Source organism: Grampus griseus, assembly GCF_964374135.1.
Source record: "Grampus griseus genome assembly, chromosome: 3".
NCBI lineage: Eukaryota > Metazoa > Chordata > Mammalia > Artiodactyla > Delphinidae > Grampus > Grampus griseus.
In genome coordinates this window covers 63,561,164-63,582,339 of record NC_139019.1, presented here as the reverse complement: position 1 = coordinate 63,582,339, position 21,176 = coordinate 63,561,164, and the positions used below count along the sequence as shown (strand labels likewise).

Genomic DNA, 21,176 nt, shown 5'->3' with positions numbered 1-21,176 from the left:
AATATTTTCATTAACAGAAACTACAGTTCAGATCATTGCTACTTAAATCATTTTTAGTAATAAGCAAAATAAAGAAAATCAGGCAAAATTATTTCTAGATTTAATTACTACATTAATAAAAATTGTGTGTTGGACTTGGGGACAGAAGGACCTAAAAGTTTCATATTCTGTTTAATTAAAACATCTTTATATGGTCTTTAGTATCTTTCACTTTTTTTGATATAAAAAATGTTTGTTTGTTTTGCTGGTTTTGATTTTTACGGTTTTATCTTTCTGTTTTTATCTATAGCTTTATCTATCCAAGCTCTTGTGAGCACTGTCCTTCTCTCAGTCTCCTCCCCAGAGGTTACCACTGAGAGCAGTTTGGAGTCTACTCTTTCCAACCTTCTTCTCTGCATTTAAGTTTATATACACTGATTGTATTGCTTTGTGATTTCTTCTTAAAAAAAAAAAATCATACTGTAAGATATCATTCCACAACTACTTTTTTTCTCCCTTAATATTCCTCAATACATATAAAAGGCAGATTTCACCATTTACCATATGGGTCCAATGGAATCTTTCATTTATTTTTTAAGTATTTCTAAGTCATTTTACAAGTAATATGTAGAAATGCAAATAAAAGAATAGTGAAAAAAATCATGACAAATTTTAGTAAGAATTCAAATACAGCAAATCTCAAATTTTTATTCTCTATTTCCTGGTTTTGAAGGCATATATACCTGGAATGGGCAACACACTGTGAATGTAAATAACTGTTCATAAGCTGTCATGCATGCACCTGGACCATATTCATTTATAAATACTAATTCTAGATTTCAATACATTTCTAATAGGTTTTAGCTTATCATTATTTCTGATTCTTTTACCACTTGCAACAAAAATGCACTGTTTGGAAAAAAAAATGCACTGTTTGAAGAATTTTTTTGAAATCTTTTAAAGCTCATAATTTTGTAAAAGAGAAGACAAGCCATCTTCTTTGTTTCATAACTGCAAAACATTTTTGCACTTACCTTTATAAATACAATTAGAATAATCAATCAAATGAGTATTTTTATTTTATATCATCGATTTTCTTTCAATCTCCTGCCTTCAGCACCTATCCACCAGCAAACAGCATCAAGTAAATTTTAGCGCACAAATATCATAAAAGAATACTCCCAGACGTCCTTTTAGCAAAACAGGATGGTCCCGTTTCTTGTCACTAAGTATTGCATGCTGTGTGTTTCCTTTGGAATAACAAACTGGATAAGAATACTACATTTCATTTTGCCCTCACAAATAAATTACTCACACACTAATTCTTGAGTTGGAGACAGTGCACCTAGGATATTATTATCCACACACTCATAATCTGAGATTTTGTTTACACCAGAAATTTCACCACCATCATTAGTATCTAGAGCACTGCTATCTTTCCCTTCACATTCATCTTTTGAATAACCTAGTAACAATGAAATGTCTCCCATCACTTTTTTTCTCTTTGCTATTATGGGTGAGAAATGAAAAATTCTGAGTTCTCAACTGTGTAGCCTCAAAGTTAGAAGCAAACTACAAGAGTGGCATCTCCAATCTTCTTATATACCTTCTTGAAAGATGATGTAACTCTTCAGAAAATACAATGAGAAAAATGAAGAATGACGTGACAGTGCTTTCTATCTTAATTTTGCATCATCATTCTCCAGCTTCCTTCTTATTTTAGACTTTTACAGCATACTGGGAAAAATTGATAAACAGTGATGAAATCATTCCTAGGATGATAAAAGAGTAAAGCATTCCAGACATAAGCAAGATAAAAATCATTAAAGATCCCCAAATGAATCTTTGATTTATAAAAGGGTCCAATGGACCCATCTGGTAAATGCAAGACAGAATAAATTTTATTCTCCTTTAAAAAAAAAAAAGGTAAATTGTCTCTTTGTTCTTTGGAAGACCTTTAAAGAACTCAAAGCTGAAATTAGGTCCAGTGAACCCTGATGGCATGGAATACAGAAGATGACAGATCATTCCTTGTCAGAACTTCAGCATGCTTTGGAAGGTGCTGAATAATAAGTTAGCTGTTCTCCACTGCTGAACATTTAGACTGCCTAGATTTTCACTGTTATAAACAATGCTCCAATGAACACCCATATATACGTGTGCATGTGCACATTTCCAGGTGTTTCTCTAAGCCAGAGGAAATTCCTGAAGCAGAATTTCCAAAGCATAGGGTATGCGTATTTGTTAACAGATGAGATACCTGTATCAATTTCCCCTCCTACCAGCAGGATATGAAAGGTGACTTTTCATACCCTTACCTGAAGTTGGTATTATCAAACTTTCTAATTTTTAACAGTGTGACCTCATTGCTTTAATTTGCAATCACTGATTCCTAAGGTTGAACGTCTTTTCATCAATTTCTTGGCCACTTGCTGGTCTTTTTCATCTTAACATCCTATCAATGACCTCCTCAAGTGCTTAGACTCAGAACTTTCACATATAAGCACATTTCTGAACTTACTCAAAACACCAAGAAATACTACTTTCCTAAATAAATACTTAAATTCTTCTTAAATATATCTGGCTAACAAAACCCCAAGAATGTACACTCACATGTCTCAAAGAAAGTCACTAAAGTATCTTCTGAGTAAACAATTCGAAATCATCCTTTGGAAAAGGACATTTAAAATTACAAGAAAAGGACAGTTTTTGAATTTTAGGGTATAATTTTAAAATACAATTTTTACCTAAATGGGTTATGAATCTACTGTAAAAGAAAAAAGATGAAACCAACTATAAGCAATATCAGTTTTAAAATAAAATTCTAAGTGCTCTGCCAAGTGAAATCAACATATATTCATGACATTGATATGATTTCCCAGGAAGGTTTTCACTTTAGAATAAAAATTTGATTTTTTCTGCTCTAAAATCTACACTGACTTATTCTGTTACTATCAAAATTACATAATGACAAAACACTTCCTGGTATAGTAAGAAGCAAATGATTATTCAGAGAGCTGAGATGATATACTAGGACAGGACAGTTACAGCAAGAAAGATACGAAGATCATGTTGAGGGCATTTTGTGGCACTGAAGAGAAAGAACTGAGAAAATCTGGATTCTGCCTGAAAAGAATGAAACATTGAACTTGAACAAATTTACTTATTTTATATTTTTAAAATTGCATCATTCTCCTTTAAATGCCCCAGAGAAACAAAACATAATCCATATTAATAAAACAGTATAATGTCCAGAATACGAATTGGATAGAAAGACCTAGAATAAGAACTTCTGCATAAAGATTTAGACTCTAGTGAATAAAGTGTCCTAATAGCATTTAGAAAGAAGAGACTGTAATTATGAAGCCAAATAATCAATTTTAACTGCAATAACTCAGATGCACTGAAATCTTTAAACAAGTTGGAAATCTAAGGAAAAAAAAGTATAAACTTCAGATACTTAAGTACTAGTTTAAAAGGTATTTTAGATAAACGTTTCCTATTTCATGGCTATTTACACTCAATTTTATGGCTGCTAAAAAAGAGACTGAGTATATTACTTAAAGGTTATGGCGTGATTTTTCATTTAAATTTTTCAGGTGGATTTTTCTTAATATAAAATATATAGTATCCAATTAGAATAGTATTTTAGTGTGCAACATTTCTGAAATTGTCTTACTGATAGAAGAGGTGGTTTGGAACAATCGTACTGAGGACAAGTAAGAGGTTGGATAAAGTACAGAAAACAGCTACTTGAAGGCTCCTGACAACTAACAGGACAGCAAGGAATTACCAGGGCAGGATCTGGGGTAGAACTGAGGGTCAGGGAGACTGTTTGCCAATTACTGAGGGAACAGCTGACACTGAGCACTATGGACAGCTTTAATCTGGATTGAGATACCAAAGGCTGTGCATCAGGCATAAGAGTGCATATGAAGTGAGAAATGCAGATTCTGTATCTTTGAACCTTTGAATATTTGAGCCTTTGAATCTCTGAATCACCTCAAGCCCTGATAAGGACTAAGTGATGCCAGACGTTAGTGTATTGAGATGTGACTCTTTCAGAAGAAATATAACATCAAATTATTTCTACAAATGATTTTGCAAATACAATGCCTACAAGATAATCAAAATAACCAGGCATTCAAGGAGATACATGAATGAAAATGAACAGAAACAACAGACAATAGAAACAGGCCCACAAGGACTACAGATATTCGAATCATCAGACACAGACTTTAAGATAACTATGCTTACCATGTTCAAAGAGACAGACAAGATTGCGAATTGATAGAAAATGGAAAATGATTTTAAAAAAATAAATTATTATAGGTATGAAACATACTAAAAACCCTTAGGCTCAGATATTTTTTATTAAAGACAAAAAACTTTTACAATACTTAATTCTTTCTGATTTTTGAATAAACATCTGTGAGTAACAATTGCTGTTTATTAAGTGTTTATCATCTACCTGGTCCTGCTTAGAAGTTTCATAATGTCTTTATCACATTTAATTTGCACAACATTTCTAAGAGGCAGGTATTATTTCGTCAATGCAGAAACTGAGGATCAGACAGGTTACGAAACTTGTTTAAAGTCAGTTGTCAAAAACCAGGCTGGTATTCAAAACTATGCCCCTAAGAGATGATTAGGTCATAAGGGCAGAACCCTCAAGAATGGGCTAGTATTCTTATAAAAGAGACCCCACAGAGCCCCCGATAGGGCAATGCCCACAGGAGTCACAGAGAGCCACCAGTGCAAAATTCCGGTCTGGGGCAGCTGCTAGAGTGAGCTCAGGCACAGAGCACCAGCAGAAGTGGGGCCACCAAAGAGACCTATCTCATGGGCAGGGCCCAGGCACAGAGCCACCGTGGCAGCTGGGTGGCCTGGAGCCCTAGGGGCCCAACCTTTGCCAAGCAAATCTACAGGAACAGGACTGCCACCCCAGTGGGTCAGGAAAGCAGGACCCTTGTGCCCCAGTGGGCCTAGAGGATAGAGCACTGAGTCAAAGATTTAGCTGATGCTTAAGATTTGGACTTCAGCAAGAGCAACTGAGTGCAATTTGCCTCAAAATGAATCATACCTTAACTCTCCCCCATATCTGATTTAGATGATATTTAAATGAGACTTTTATAATTATAAAGTTAAACATATCATAAAGTGTTCCAGTGAATGCTAACAAATGAAAGGATTGCTCCTTTATGAAAATGTCACCCACATAAACCTAAAAATTGAAATATGTAACATTCCCCTCTAGTTATAGTGAATATCTGCTTTCACTGCACTCAATGGTACAGCAAGAAAGGAATTTCTTAAATCAAGCTATATGTGTATGACATTCAGCTTTACCAAGAGTTCAACATATTTGAGTAATTTTAATACCTTACAATAAAAACACTGAAATTAATTGAATAATTCTATCTGTTCTAAAGCACTGGAAAAGGGGAGAAATGAAAAAACACATTACCTGCAGTAATCTCCTTGCTTAGCGACCTTGGCCAAGGAGAAAATGCAGTCAACAGTTGCTAGGTGATGTACTGCTTTACACAAGGAGTGATAATGTTCACTGAAGTTCCTACAGAAACAACAACAACAAGGTGAGCAAATTGATTTCTTAGACCTGTAAAAGCTGCACAATAAGTAATCACTTTGTTAGCTTAGATGAGCATAAACAAAATAACCAGGCATACCTAGCAGTTAAGAAAGGTGGAAATTACAGTGAACTACTTTTCTGTTTAATAACTTGACTGAGGCTTCTTTTTCTTTCACTTGGAAAGAAATATATATATTTAAAAGTTTCTATACAAAAGATGTCTACTATTAATACCTTATTGCACATTTCATCTGACCATGACACCTCAACTCAGACCTAATGAACACTAATGTAGTGATCATTTTCATTTAGCTTAAATAATGTCATGAACTAGCCAAATGGGTCAGTCTCCCTTTGTGCTTCTCCTTCACAGCATCATCCAAACTAGGAATAACAGTCTTATTATCTTTCTCTCACATTGACTGGAAACTTCTCGATGGTAGAGCCCAAATCCATCTGATTTACTTATTTAACATCTAGCCCATAGAGTTGACACTGTAATGAATTTCATTGAAGGCAAGCAAGAAGAAAGGTACTTTTTTTCAGTAACCGTCAGTTGTCTTATTAATAATCCATATAGAAATTAAACCTTAGACTTGTTTTTCGATAGGTCTGCCATTGACTCAAATCTTTGGCCAATTAAGTAGCTGGTGATCTAAAAGCTTAAAAGACTTTACTGAAAGACTTATTCAAGAAAAAATATAGGAATGTATCCAGGGGGTTTCCTTCTCTTTGTTTTTTTTTTTTGCTTAGATTATTCCATTATCTCTTGTCACAGGAGTCCCTTATACCCTTTTAAAGAAGGTCCCCACAAAAGTGATGACTGTTATGCTGAATGCTTCTCTTAAAAAATATTTCTGTATTGTACTATGGGTTTCAGAAACAGAGATTTAGTCTGTTTGCTTCTTAAATCCAAAGGTTTTTAGAGTGCTTCCTAGCTTGAAAATGACATCCAGATTAAGCTACTATGTGATTAGTTATTACTATAATACTGTATTGATCTTTTAGAATCTGTAATTTCTGATTTTTTATTAATATTAGATTATTCTATGTAAATGACTTTTTCAGATACTAGAAACGACACGTTAAATATCCAGTTTTATTTCTGCATTAACTTTGTGAATTGAAAAATTTGTGAACTGAAAAATATATCTTTACATTACAGTATATTTTAAACTTCTTTGAGTAGATGGAGCATAATGAATACAATTTATCAATTTCTCCCTGAATTAAAGTTAATCAAAACAAATAACATGAATCCCACTAACAGTATTAGAAGTCTGTGCAAAATCCCAAGCACAAAGGAGACTGGCCCCTGCCATCAGACAGGAGCACCAAGTTTTCATCTTAAAAATGACTCTTGGGCTTCCCTGGTGGTGCAGTGGTTGAGAGTCCGCCTGTTGAAGCAGGGGACATGGGTTCGTGCCCTGGTCCAGGAAGATCCCACATGCTGCAGAGCAGCTGGGCCCATGAGCCATGGCCGCTGAGCCTGCACGTCTGGAGCCTCTGCTCCACAACAGGAGAGGCCACAGCAGTGAGAGGCCCGCATACCGCAAAAAACAAACAAACAAACAAACAAAACTCAGTTTTGAAGATGCCACGTGATGCACAGATGTAACACTCCTGAGTGGTTGCCCCGTGATCAGGCCTTGTCATTTCTGGTCTGGCTTCAATTTTAGATCTGACCACTCATCTATCCCTTGGACTGTGGCTGATTCTGTCCCTAATTCTAACTACTGACCCATCTGGTCTTCCTATCCTGGCACTCTCTCTTTTGCCAGAGAGCAGCCACATTTGATGTTTCTGCTCTTGCCTCTCTGGATCTGAGTGTCAAAGTACCTGTGGCACTTAAAAAAAAAAAAAAAAAAGCAGCCAATTTTTTCCTACTCTCACTCCATTCTTCTCAAGTCCTGTCCAGGCTACTAAAACCCTAATTTGCCACTACCCAACAGCCTTAGGTTGAGGGTAACTGTCCCTGATGACCTTCTAACTTCCGGGATTGAAATGAGTAACATAACTCTCAGTCAGTACCATTTCAGTTTAACAACAAAAAAGGCAGGAGAGAGAAGGTAATTATTTTGATACGGATGACAATGTTCTTTTTCATGTCAATTGTATAAATAAGGCATGTGAAAAAAAATTTTTAAACTATCATAAACCTTAAACATCACCATCATAACTTCATAATTCTTAAGAAGCCTTGTTTGACTTCTCGGTCTTTGTCTATTTGCTACACTTCGCCAAATTTCAAAGAGATCATTCATACTTAGAAAAATGACAAGCTGAAAAATGGGCAGTTCAGATAACAATCTGATAGACTGGGTTTATGTCATAACAACGTGCAACTTTATCACTAGGCCACCAAACAACTTCACCTAAACACTGTGATTTAATTTCTGGTCAAAAGATATTGGTGGGTCCATGGGAAGAAGATTAAGACACTTGTGTTCTAAAGCTGTTATGACAGTTTACCATCATATGTTTACTATCAAATGTTGCTCAATGATATCTGAAGTTAATAAAAAAGGAGGATATTTTTATTTGCAAATGAATTTCTAAAATAATCAAGTGACTGTGTGAGAGGTATTATAATTCAATTTTTAAAGAATTTGCAGTTGAGATTATTCAATATCCACAGCCCATCTTCTAGAACACAAAAGAAGAGACAGTTTTTTGAGAGAGGGTTCTATTCACAGACTTTGTTACAGCCTTGATTTCTTACGATATTTTGATAAAAAGTAATGTGACTAATGGACAACTGTTAGTATCTCAGTAAGAGACAAAAACACTTTGTATAGCTGGTATTCAATCCTCTGGTGTCACGTTCAATGAGGTTAATCATTTCTGAAATGACATTATATTCACACCATCTGGCACCTCAGTAAACAGTATGCCATAACAATCAATGCTATTCTCAAGTTGGGGCTCTAGTTGCAAATGCTGTAGCTAAATTTCAGCCAATACTCTTTTTTAAGATAAAAAATTTAACATATTTTTCTCATTTTGAAAGTAATATATGTATATTATAGAAACTTTTGATATCATGTATCTGCAAAGTACATTAAATTTCCAGTAACCTCATCATCCAGAATTAATCACTTAATATTTGAGACGATACACACGCCCCCACCCACCCCCACACACACACTTCTCCAAAGATATACACCTGGACAAACCTCTCCTCGAGCAACAAAATACAAAGGAACTATATGGGACCAAAACTAACTGCTCACATGCCCAGTTGGGGCAAATTCTGGACAAAAGACACAAAGAGACCAAAAAACCCAACTGTCACTTTTGAAGAGCCCCAAGCAAAAGCACGGGGTCAGGAGCAAAAGCAGGGCGCTGCACACGCCCCTAGCTCACAACATCACCTAAGGGGTGGGCAAGCCACCTAAGCCACCCCTCCGGCCTGACCCCTGGCCACACCCCTACCCTCACCCCGTATAAGGAACGAGCTTGGCCCCCCTGAGCGAGCAAGGGAACCTGTTGCTTGTTCTCATTCCCCCCTGCTGCAGCAGGGGCCCCAATAAAGCCTTGCCTGAACTTCTTGTCTGGCCTCTGATCAATTTCTATTGATTAAGGAGGCCAAAAACCCTGGTCGGTAACAAAATCTCTTTCTGATGCTATAATTCAAAACTTTGCTGGGCAACAAGAGACGGTACCAATTTATTACCTTTTAAAAACTGACATATTATCTTTTTTGTTCCTTTTTTTCCACTTGTCAGATTGGTTAATTTAAATGGAGTAAAGCTCCCTGAAGACTTCACTGAATACTGTTCAAGTTTTTAAAGAGAAAGATTTCTGTTTAGACTGATGCCCATGGATAGATTCACCATGGGTGGGCTCTACAGCCTGATGGTAAGGGGCACACACCCTACCACCAGATACCCTGGGTTGCATCTGGGCTCCAATCCTTACCCTTGTTGTGAGCAACTTATTTTTCATTTCTGCATCTCACTTTATCCATTTGTAAACTGGGGATGATAACAGTATTTCACTAATAGGGTTCTTGTGAGGAATAATGAGCCAACATATATAAAGTGCTTAGATGTGTGGTGGTCTGGAGCCAGCTCCCATTGACTCTTGAAACTCAGCTGTGCACATCTCTTCCCAATCCAGTCCAGCAGGAGATTGCAATCAGTCCAGGTGGGAGTAGTGACACAACAGAAATCAAACACACACTACTACTCTTCCAGAGAGTTGGCTGTTAACCATTTACCAGCACACGAGCAAATTAAATTAAATATGAGCACGTGACTATTAATAAATCCAGAATGAGACACTCTTTAAGACAAAGGCAGGACTCTTCAAAAAAAAAAAAAATCTCATAAAAATCCAAAAAGGTAGGGGCCTATTCTAGATTCAAATACACTAAAGAAACATAATAACCAAATGCAACATGTGAAAGTTTTTGTTAAATATGGGGGAGGAGGACTCAGACATAGAGAACAGACTTGTTGCCAAGGTGGAGGGAGGTGGGGGAGGAAAGGACTAGGAGTGTGGGATTAGCAGATGTAAACTATTATATACAGCATGGATAAACAACAACGTTCTACTGTATAGCACAGAGAACTATATTCAATATCCTGTGATAAATCATAATGGAAAAGAATATGAAAAAAGAATGTCTATATGTGTATAACTGAGTCACTTTGCTGTAAAGCAGAGATTGGCACAGCATTGTAAATCAACTCTACTTCAATAAAAAAAATTAAAAAATTAAATATGGGGGGAGGGGGAATTGAGGCAATTCAATATTTCTTAAATTAATATTAATTTTTCTTAGGTATGGTGTAAGATTACAAAGCAAAATGTCCTTATTTTTAGAAGATGTATGCTTAAGTATTTAGGTGTGAAGTATTACACTGTCTAAAACTTACTTTAAAATGTTTCAGGAAAAAAAAGTGTATGAGAGAGATATAAAACAAATGTAGCAAAATGTTAACACTTGATAAACCTAGGTGAAGGGTATATAGATCTTCATTTCAATTTTCCCACAGATGTAAAATTTTTCAAATTACAAAGTTAGGGGGAAAATGTAAAGGATGTAAAAATATAAGAAAAAAATTAAATGGCAATGATAAAAACAAAATAACTAACCCATACTTGTCCAACTCTGAAAATGTTAAGCCTTTATATAAGAAAAGTAAACAAAGTCCAAGGTAGAATTTCAAAGTGACACTACTAAACATTCTTAGCAACAAAATGTTAGTACAGTAACAATAAAGTATATTTGGTTTCTTACTAAAGACTAAAATGAGCTTACATTTCAAAGGATTAAAAATAAAATCAGAGAACACATGTACTCAACTATTTTATGGCAGGTCACAAGCAGTAATCTCTACTTTTCTTTTTGATGGAAAGATTTTCCGGTCTATTTCTCATAGCAAAAAGTCAGATTATATTTTTCATTGTAAACTCACTCTAGAAAATCAAGCCATTCAGCACTGCAGTCAAGGACTAGCTGCTCCCGGAGCTGATTCAGATGTCTGTAATTTTCTACAATAAAAGGAGAGTGAAAGCGGCTCACAGCTTTTGTGCTGGAAGAGAAGAAAAAACATAAATAGGAAATCAAGGTTACTAAGAAATCAGTAATGCCATCACTTCAGAAAACTAAAGTAGTTATTGTTCTCTGATAAGCGTTGAAAGTAAATAGCTGTAAATACAGAACATTCTTCAATTATGATCCTGAACTTTACTGACTCCAAAGATCTTTGCTGTAAATAAAATACTTGAAGTTCACAGGACTTTGTTCAGGAAGCTTTTAAAATTCATTTCAAGTTATATCCATATGGCAAAGTCAAAGTTTAGAATTTCTGTTTCATAAGTAAAGAGCTTTTTTCTTTAAATTATACTAAATGAAAATGCTTGCTTTTTTAAAAAAAGATCAGACGCAAATATAACAAAGGCAGTCCTAACAAAGCGGGGAGTTGGACATATTGGTGAGGGTGGTATTATTTTTTATATTTTATACTTTTTTGTATGATTAAAGTATTTCAGTGAAAAAAAAAAGCATTACAAAGAATAGCAATGTATTAATTCAGGAAGCAGTCAAAGAAGAGTTCTTCATGATCTAACTATAGATTCACAGTGACCCTGGATGGGAAGAAATATCATGTACTCCTCTTCTGGGCTTGCATATCACCTCTGCTTCTTCCTCAAGAAGCTGCAGAACACAATGGGGGATGCTATGGGTCCCCAGTCAGAGAATCCAGACCAAGGCTTCAACTCTGCCACTTACTTGCTAGCTATGTGACTTTGGGCCAATAAAACTGGCTTTCTCTAAACTAAAAACCTTCCTCATCTATCAAATAGGGATAATAATAATATCTACCTTATAGGTACAGTTGAGAGGATCAGATAGTGCTTAGCAGAGTACCTATGTCATTAGTACTCAATGTTAGGAGTTGTCCCATGGTGGTGGGGATTACTGCTATTGATGCTATTACTATGATGGGAACTTTAAGAAGAAAAGGTCAAGATTGAGTGATAGGCAGGTGATGACAGAGTGTATCCTGATCTTTGTTTGCACCCTCACTCCTGTAACATGCTGTCACAATTACCTTTAATTTGGCAAGTTATTGGATTATAGGTGAGCCTTTCACATTAGAAATCTGACTTGATATTCTAACCTATTCCTGTCAAGGTTCTGATAGCTAAACAACAGATAAAAAATAACAGTGAAACTTCCCCCATACCGTCTTATTTATTCATTCAATTTACATCATTGAAATGTTCAAAAGACGCTGGCACTGATTTATGCCTTGCTTATTGCTTTTAAAGTATGTCATCTAGATTTCTATGCAAACATATTTATCATAGTTCTCTTCTGACAAAACTCATTTAGTGAGACATTTTAGTGATTGTTCTAGATACACTAACATGATTTCTAGTAATTTCTCTTCACAAAGCATATTACCATTCATTAGCTGTAGCACAGGACAAAAACAGATAAAGAATGCCTGCAAAATGAGGAAACATTCCCTAAAATCAATAATACCCAAAATTCAATTATAGCTTCTGGTAACATAGGAAAAAAAAGGATGGTATCAAGGGTAAAGAAACCCATGACTGTGCCTTCAGGATCCTTTGATAGTGGCCATGGATAATAAATAGTTTTCTTTTTTAATTAAAATAATAATTAAAATTCATAATCATTCACACATCATGTCAAAATAATGTTAAAATTTCCTTCCATTCTTAACATAGAGTTCCTTCATACCATCACCAGCTACTAGTCCCTCTTCTACTATCTTAGGCAAATGTAGTATTTTCATCTCAAGTTCATGCAAACATATTAACAGTAGTAATAAATATTTCACAAACGATGCTACTCACAAGAGGAAATACACTTCGATAAAACCACTTCTTTAAAAGAGTCCCCTCTTGGGGATTAATGCCTAACCAAGGAGAAAAGGCAGGGTCTCAACGCGGTTCTCTAATTTTGTTTCTGATTATTTTCATCAATTCATGATATAACTTAAAAAAAAAAAAGAACATGTAAAGAGCTATTATAACTATGTGCCATGGAAAGCAAGCTCAGTGAGGCACAAAATGAAATGTCAGCTTCTTAAAAGAAATGTCAGGTATAGCATTCATCAAGAAGTTCAAGCAACCAAATTAATCTTATAACTGAAGGTTCTGCAACTTTCTTTTTCCATGTGTTTAAAGTGTTCTCTGAGGTATAAGAATAAAACAGTAGTTCACAAAACAAGAAAAGTGTACACAAATAAGATACCCTTTGGAAAAAATGTTTTAAAATCCAGGATAAAAAGAGTTTAAGATAATTATTTATCTAGTTAAAGTTCCATAAAGAAACTGAAGGGCCAAAATTGCTTTTAATGTCAAGGATGTGGTTATTAACATACCAGAAGCATGCAGGTAAACACATGTCATAATTCACGTTAATAAGAAAAAACATGTATTTTTAAACTTACCTTCCAACCTTAACCCAATCAGTTGGTATACAAGATACAGCAGAATTCTTTACCTCAATCATAAACTAAAATAAATACAAATAAAGGTTAGATATTAAAATGATTAACCATTATATTTTTAAATCTTTTAAATCTTCCTCAAAATTGTTCTATAATAGCTGAAAATAAATGTAATGATTGTAATTCAAAAAAAAAAACTGTGCTATAATAGTCTAGCAAATATTAATCTAAACATTCAAAATAAATCCAGTATTGTTATTGGGAGAGTTCACATGTGTCCGCACAACCAAATATTATTAATTAGGGTTTCAATACTTGGGATAAAGTACAATTTGTATTCAGCAAAAAGTTTGTGATAAAGGATATAACTTGGCGCTTTAATGTTTGTAACACTGTTATGTTCATACTACGAATGGTGATTTTTCTTTAATGACCTTTTTCATTTATTACTACCCACTTATCTTAAGAATTCTATTACTCAGTAATAAGACTGAATTTCTAAGTACACAAAATTTTAAAATATTTGATTATTAGATGTTATATCAGCTTGAGATATGGTCAGTCCCTAATTCTGAACAGAAGAGGATTCATCGTAATAGTTTTTATCCAAGAAACCTAAGTCCTCTAAAAGTATACTCAGACAAAGCACTTAACTTCCTCAGCAATTAAGGGAGGAATAGATTTCTTCACAAGTGTCTTCTTTAAGTTTTCATTTATATGAACCATATCTTTATAGATCCAACTGTACTCTACAAGCTTTTCTGAAATCATCCAGGAAGTAAATGAAATCACTACTTCAATCACACCTTCCATTTTTAGTACTAGTTATATATCATCTCTTCTTCCTGTTCACTTTCCTGTATTATTGCAATGAAACTTAATGTTTTATTTAAATAAATAAACAAATAAAAAATACACTTATTTTGTATGGGATGGGACCCAGAAGCTCTGTGGCGGCCACTAATTTTGAGATGGCTACAGGAACTTTGTCACATGTTTTACAACATTTCAGGTATTTATAATAGGCATATTATTAATAGTATCAGCCTGGGACTTCCCTGGTGGTCCAGTGGTGGAGAGTTTGCCTTCTAATGCAGGGGATGCAGGTTCGATCCCTGGTCAGGGAACTAAGATTCCAAATGCCGCGGGGCAACTAAGCCCGTGCGCGACAACTACTGAGCTCGTGTGCTTCAACTAGAGCCCGCACACTGCAAACTACAGAGCTCATGCACTCTGGAGCCTGCATGCCACAACTAGAGAGAAAACCCACGCTCCAAAACTAGAGAGAAACCCACGCACCACAACAAAGAGCCCGCGTGCTGCAACTGCAACTAAGACCCAACACAGCCAAAAAACAAAAAGTATCAGCCTAGCTTTTGAGTTTACTTTTCTATTAATAGAAACATTGTAGCTTTTACATTAATTATAATAGGAATTAATGGTTAATTTTAAGAATTTTCATCCTTAGCAAAGATTTTATAACTAATGATGTCCTCTTTTATAGAGGGAATTAATACAATTTCAAATCTGATATATCCAGTTAAAGAGTTAAGAGTGAAGAGTCTTTAAAAGTCCCCTTGGCTAAAAAAAAAAAAGTAACTAAGGAAAAAAATTCACAAAATAAATATCACTGATGAGAAATCACTTTAAGAGTAGGCTAAAAAATTCTGCTTAAATATTATTTTGAAATGTTCTATGAGAAAACATATTGGTCTTTTAAAAAATTAACTGTGGGGGGAGCTATGTCAAAGGCAAACAGCAAAATTGAGGACCACGTTAGATCACTAATATTTGGGAAGGACATGGTAACACAGAGCTCCATAGGAATTACTGCCTAAGGATGGTGGAAATTTTGAAAAGAAGCTACAACTGCCTCAGTGAGGTCTCTGGGCAGCCAGCTAGGATAGTGTACTTAAGTTATTCACCATAACTCTGCAGCATGGCAGCTCTGGATTCAGATCCATGCCTTATACTCATTACCAACTGCCACTGGCCACAGCCCTTTGGAGCACCTTGGGAATAGTTTGGACCATAACTGTTCAATCTGTAAGTATCCAGGGTCCATTCTAAGGACCACAGCTCCTCAAGCAAGCCATTTATAGAGCCAATACAGGATGGAAAACAGAGTGAGAATCAGGAAAGCTACGTGGACCTCCTGCTTGTTAAACCCCTGGAGTCACTTCCTCAGGTGCTGGTCCTGTGTGTCATCTTTTCAGCCTGTGTTTCTCCTCAGAATTGTCTTCAACTAGCAAATTTTTTTCTGTTCTACACTAGCTATGGAATAGGAAATTTTCTATTTCATGAACATTCTAAGAATGAGAAGACAGGCCTTTTGTTTAGAGACTTTATTACTAAAGAAAAGGAAACTAACAAAAATTGGAAATTAACATATATTTCAGAAATCTTAGAGAGTTCTCATAGCAACTTCCCTCACTCTATAGTTCGTGACTGTGTTTCTCAGGTGCGGATGCTAGAAGTCTGTCCAGATTCATTGTAACAAACCCTCATATTCTTCTGCTGGGATCCAGTTCTGTCCTGGTTAAATGTCAGATATTGTTACTCGATCTACAGCCCGTGGAATCACTGGACTGGCATCATTGTTAAGTTTGCTGAAATTCTTATCACACTCCAGAAACTGCTCTCCGTTTTCTCCAAGGCCACACTTCACCCATTCCTATTCTCCCCACTTTCTTTCCCACTATGTCTTAGGAATTTGCAAATATTTTTTATTTAGATGTAAAATATAACAGAGATTGCTTTCTACGTCTTAAACCTGCTAAGCAGATATTTGGATATGCTGCAAATTAATAAAATTGTTTCTACAGATTTTCCACTAATATTTCTTTCCTTTTCCTTAAGAAAACTACTAATCAATACTGCCTCAAGTCTAAATATCACCCCATGCCTATTCCATATCTGATTCAAGGTTAAGAAACAATTCTCTCCACAGATAAAACATGAAAGAGACTGCCACAGAAGCAATGAACTAACTATGTAAAGCTATGTAAATTTCTGCTTTCATTACTTTCTTTCCAGGATTTTCTTTCTTTCACTATTTTCTAAACCAATACTCTCTGAGTCAGACACAATAATTTACCATAGTCAATAAGGCTTAGTATTCTAACGCGTAAAAACTGGGAACAAAGGTGAAAAAAATGAATGGTGCCAAAAGTAACACTGACTTGACAGTCTATTTTTACTAATATCAACAAGATCCATGTACCACATAGGGCTGCTATAACAGGTTTTTAAAAATATATTACAAAGTTATATGTATGGAAATAAAATTTCAGACAGAACCGAAGGGTATAAAATAAGAACCACATATATATAAAACAAGGGTTTTCCTTCTCTCCTCCTTCACTTCTCAGAGGTAATCATATTTGATGGAGTCTGTTCTTATTCCTTTGAGTATCTCTAAATTTGCTTATAACTTCAGTACAAATGTTTAAACAGAATTTGATTATAACAATGCTGACTATCATTTGGTGTTCGAATGAACAGAATCACTAATTCCCAAAAAATGTTATAAAAGTGATTCTGTATTGATGTACTATTAAGATTCTACAGATTAAAAAAAAAAAACAAGAATCCATCCTATTGTTAAAAACTAAGAAATTTCTTGCCTCAAACTTATCACCTTAACTTAGTAAAGGTTAAAAATAATAAGATAATTTACCTTCCTTGTTAATCCTTTGTAATCCAATTACTTAATCTCCACTCTGCGCTTTTTCTTAAATGTCAATGCTATACTGATACAAAATAACTAATCTACTATCCCTTATGAATTCCTAATCAGTTTTCCCCACTTTTACTTTAAAACTGCCAAATGAATCCCTGGCTGTCTTCCAAAGCCTTGAGCTTTATTTAAGTCTGAATAGTATGAGCTCTAAAATGTCTGGATTTTATCAAATAAAATCTATGATGTTGATAATCTCTTGTATTAATATTTGTGAGTTGAGTGAAATAACGACATGGTATAAAGATCGGAGGCAGACCTGGGCTGGAAATGAGCTTCTAACTTGGGTAACTTATCTCACTATACTATGCCAAGTCTCAGTTTTCTTTCCTGCAAAACTGGAATAATCCCTTTTTGTGTTGTTACAAGGATTAATAATATATGCAAAGCACTTAGCACCATTCTGAACATTAACAAGTGCTTGACAAATGGTAACTATATTACTATTATTAGTATTATATGAATAATATATGCATAGTGCTTTCCAATTAGAAAATACTTTCATGTATTTTAACTCAATTGGTCTTCACAGTAGTCTCACTACAGAGGTGACTCTTCCATGGTCATGTAGCATTTAAGTGGTAGAAATGGCATCTTTCCCCACTTTTCTACTAAACATCTTTTATTAATGTATCAAGCAATTTTGATCATCTCATTTTCAACAAATAGAACAGAACAGTGGCACTGAGATCACTTGTCAGTTTGCAAGGTCATAATTATATAGTGAAACCAAGAGATGCAATTAAGTATTTGGTATTTGCCTGTTCAGGGGAAGAATGAGAAGTAAGTATATGTAGGGTGAAGTCATTTTTCTGTTATATAGAGCTCTATGTGGAATGCATTATGAAATGTCTGCCTTCGTATAATATCTTAATTTTGTCTAGAAGACAGGCTGACTTAATCACTGGTCTGTTACATTAATAAATATTTTAATAAAGATTATAATTTACTGTAGAATTTATTTCAAGTAATCAAACAAATCAACACTTGGCTAAATAGATAAAGCAGTGCAAATATTTTAAAAACATTTGAAATTACACTTTTCCCCACTAGAAAAATATCTATTTTTAAAAATTCAGAATAAAATGTTCATCCTATAGAAATTATTCACAAATTCCCTAATTTGCTATTTTAACAAAGTAGAATTTTTCAGATCCCCTCAGTTGGAATCTTTATATTTTATTAAACATAAGATGTAGAAGTAGCAATACGTCAAGACTCAGAATATGACCGACAGATACAAGTACACTTTAAAAAGTGTACTTATTCCTGGTTCTCTTTCAGATACTAATATCAAACTTTAAACAGAAATACACATACCAAAAAACACATTCTAGACAGCACCATAATCTTATGGAAGATCCACTAAATGTAGGTTTTTGCTATAGTTTTTTTTTCAGTTCTTTCAGCAGCTATACTGCTTCAAAAGGAACCCCTGCCATTTAATCACTTTGTGATCCAATTAGTGTAGGTTATTCACTACATTAGGCGGTTTGTATCATTTCATCATCTGCAGGCCGGGAGAAAAAGACTAACTTCTCTCTCCCGGATTTAGGGCAAATGAAGTCTTGAAAGTTATTATTTACAATAGTCAAGGTTCTCTACAATTTCAATAGATAATATTAAAACACATGTAACATTAAGTTCCATGGTTTTACCGAGACTAAAGTAAATAAGCAAACCAAATACTGTTATTAAAAGAAAATTCTTATCAAAATAAGCTATTACAATATATTTCCAAGAAACAAAACAGAAAATCTGAAAAAAAGAAAACAATAATACTTTCATCTATCCTCAGATTTTTATTTACATTTTAAAATATCCTTTCCAATTGAGAAAAACTAATGTAAAAGAAAAGTATGTTTGATACTACCTCCTGTCCTGATACTGTCACATATTGTGCAGAAGGATTTTTTAGTATTTTTCGTATTTCTTGCAAATGTGTTTGGATCTTGTCAGTAACTTCCTGAATTTCGTCCTTCCTCTTTTTTATTAAAGGGAAGTGAGAAAGGTCTTTGAATAATTCGGTTTTATCCCCAGTCCTAAAAAAATGAGAAAATGCAAATACATATATTAAAGCATATTACTTATACCAATTAACAATTATTTTTCAAAACATAATGAAAGACCAAAGGGTAGGAAGTCAGGAGAACAAGATTTTAATTCCAGCTCTTCCACTAAATACTTATGGGTGAGTTTCTTAATTTCTTTGAAGACAGACAAAATTACCCTAACATTATTTTCATTTTGCAAGTTCATGCTTGCCATGGTGAAACCAAGAGATGAAATTCAACATTTCATGTTGTATATTCAGAAAATAAACACTAATGTAAATACTGCCAAATCTTTTTTCTTATACATAGAGTTCTTTGTGGGATAAATTGTAAAACAACTACTCCTTAGAGGATAACTTTCCTTCCACAGTTTCTGAATATAAAGCAGAGGATCTCTGGATATCTAGCAAATAAGCACAAGATGCCATCTGCCATCTATTTTTGGATTAATAAACTGCTACTACTTGCTCGGCCTGTACTTTACCTTTTCATCACCTGATACCTGGAGAAGTACCGCATTTGTTCTGTATGACAGAACTGCCTAAACACTAAGTGTTATTTCCAGCTGTAATATAGAGCCTTTAGTATCCGATCACATTTCTAGTTTTACATGCAACTTCTATCATTACTTCTATAGAAGCTTAAGTATCCACACATCAAATGGCAAATACATTACTTTCACTGCTAGAAAGGAAGAACTAAGGGTCTGCTACTTACTTGGCAGCTTGTTCATTGAGAATCTTTAAGTAATGCTCCACTGGACTGAGGAGTTCAGGAATTTCTGAAATAAATGTCTGGAGCAACTCTGACTGAACATGGGAATTAACAGCAGGTATTAGTGCTTGAAATTCTGACTTCAGGTGATACAGGGTTTTGACAATCAGGAAGAACTCTTGCGTAGAACACTGAAAATAGAAATATTTTTCCTAAATAGCATAACATATGTGAAAATGAAATATAGTTAGTGGTCGTTTTAAAGGTAGAATCAGAATAAAAGAAAATTTTAATTTACCGTATAAATTAGTTAATTGAAATAAAGTTTTTGTTGATATGTCCTAAATGTTAATAGTTTAAGCACTTTATAAGATAATATTTTCAAGCTATAAAGAAAATAATTTGAGTCAAGGATAGGAAAGCCAATACTTGTTCAGTATTTTTTCATTTTAAAATATGTTGACCATATAACAAAAATACAGTAAACAATGTCGCAAATAAAAAGAATAATTCTGAGAAAATATCTGCAAAACATTTAAGAGATAAAGGGCAAAATTCTCTCAAGTATAATGAGGTTTTACAAATTGACATGGAAAAGATGAATAATCCAAAGAATAGTGGCTAAACGAACTGACTATGAAGCTCATAGAAAAAAATGTCCAATGAGCACATGATTAATGTCACATATAATTAGGATAAGCAAATTACAATGACAAGATAGCATTTTTCACTCATCAGAATGTCAAAGATTTTAAAGTATGACAATAGCTAAGTCACATAGAGTGTGAAAATGACACTTTTATATACTACTAGTAGAGGCGTAACTTTCTTGAAGAGCAATTTGGCATATATTTATAATAAAAAGTGTATATACCCTTTGACTAAACAATTCCACTTTAAAGGATTTAACTAAAATTATTTTTCACAAGTAGTGAAAATCTTTACAGTAGCACTGTTGGTAATAATATTAAAAAGATGAATAAGAAACAAGTATCCAGCAATTGAGATATTAGGAAAAACTCATTCAATGTGATACTATAAAACAGTTAAAAAACTTAGACATCTGTAAATACTGATGTGCAGGTTGATATGGAACTCTGTAGTTTCAACATATATTAAATATACATAGTATATGTTTACACTATATACCATATATG

General features: G+C 34.3%; 1 protein-coding gene across 2 annotated transcripts in view; it reads right to left on the bottom strand.

The window, feature by feature from the left end:
- The window catches only part of MSH3 (mutS homolog 3), a 180,909-nt gene that overhangs the window by 59,299 nt on the left and 100,434 nt on the right, over positions 1–21,176 (bottom strand). For both annotated transcript variants that reach the window (XM_082650995.1, XM_082650996.1), the window contains exons 14-18: positions 20,023–20,210; positions 19,125–19,293; positions 13,513–13,577; positions 10,999–11,115; positions 5,447–5,554 (exon numbers count right to left, since the gene is read on the bottom strand). In XM_082650995.1, coding sequence (XP_082507121.1) covers positions 5,447–5,554; positions 10,999–11,115; positions 13,513–13,577; positions 19,125–19,293; positions 20,023–20,210 — 647 coding nt within the window. The remainder of the gene's footprint in view (positions 1–5,446; positions 5,555–10,998; positions 11,116–13,512; positions 13,578–19,124; positions 19,294–20,022; positions 20,211–21,176) is intronic.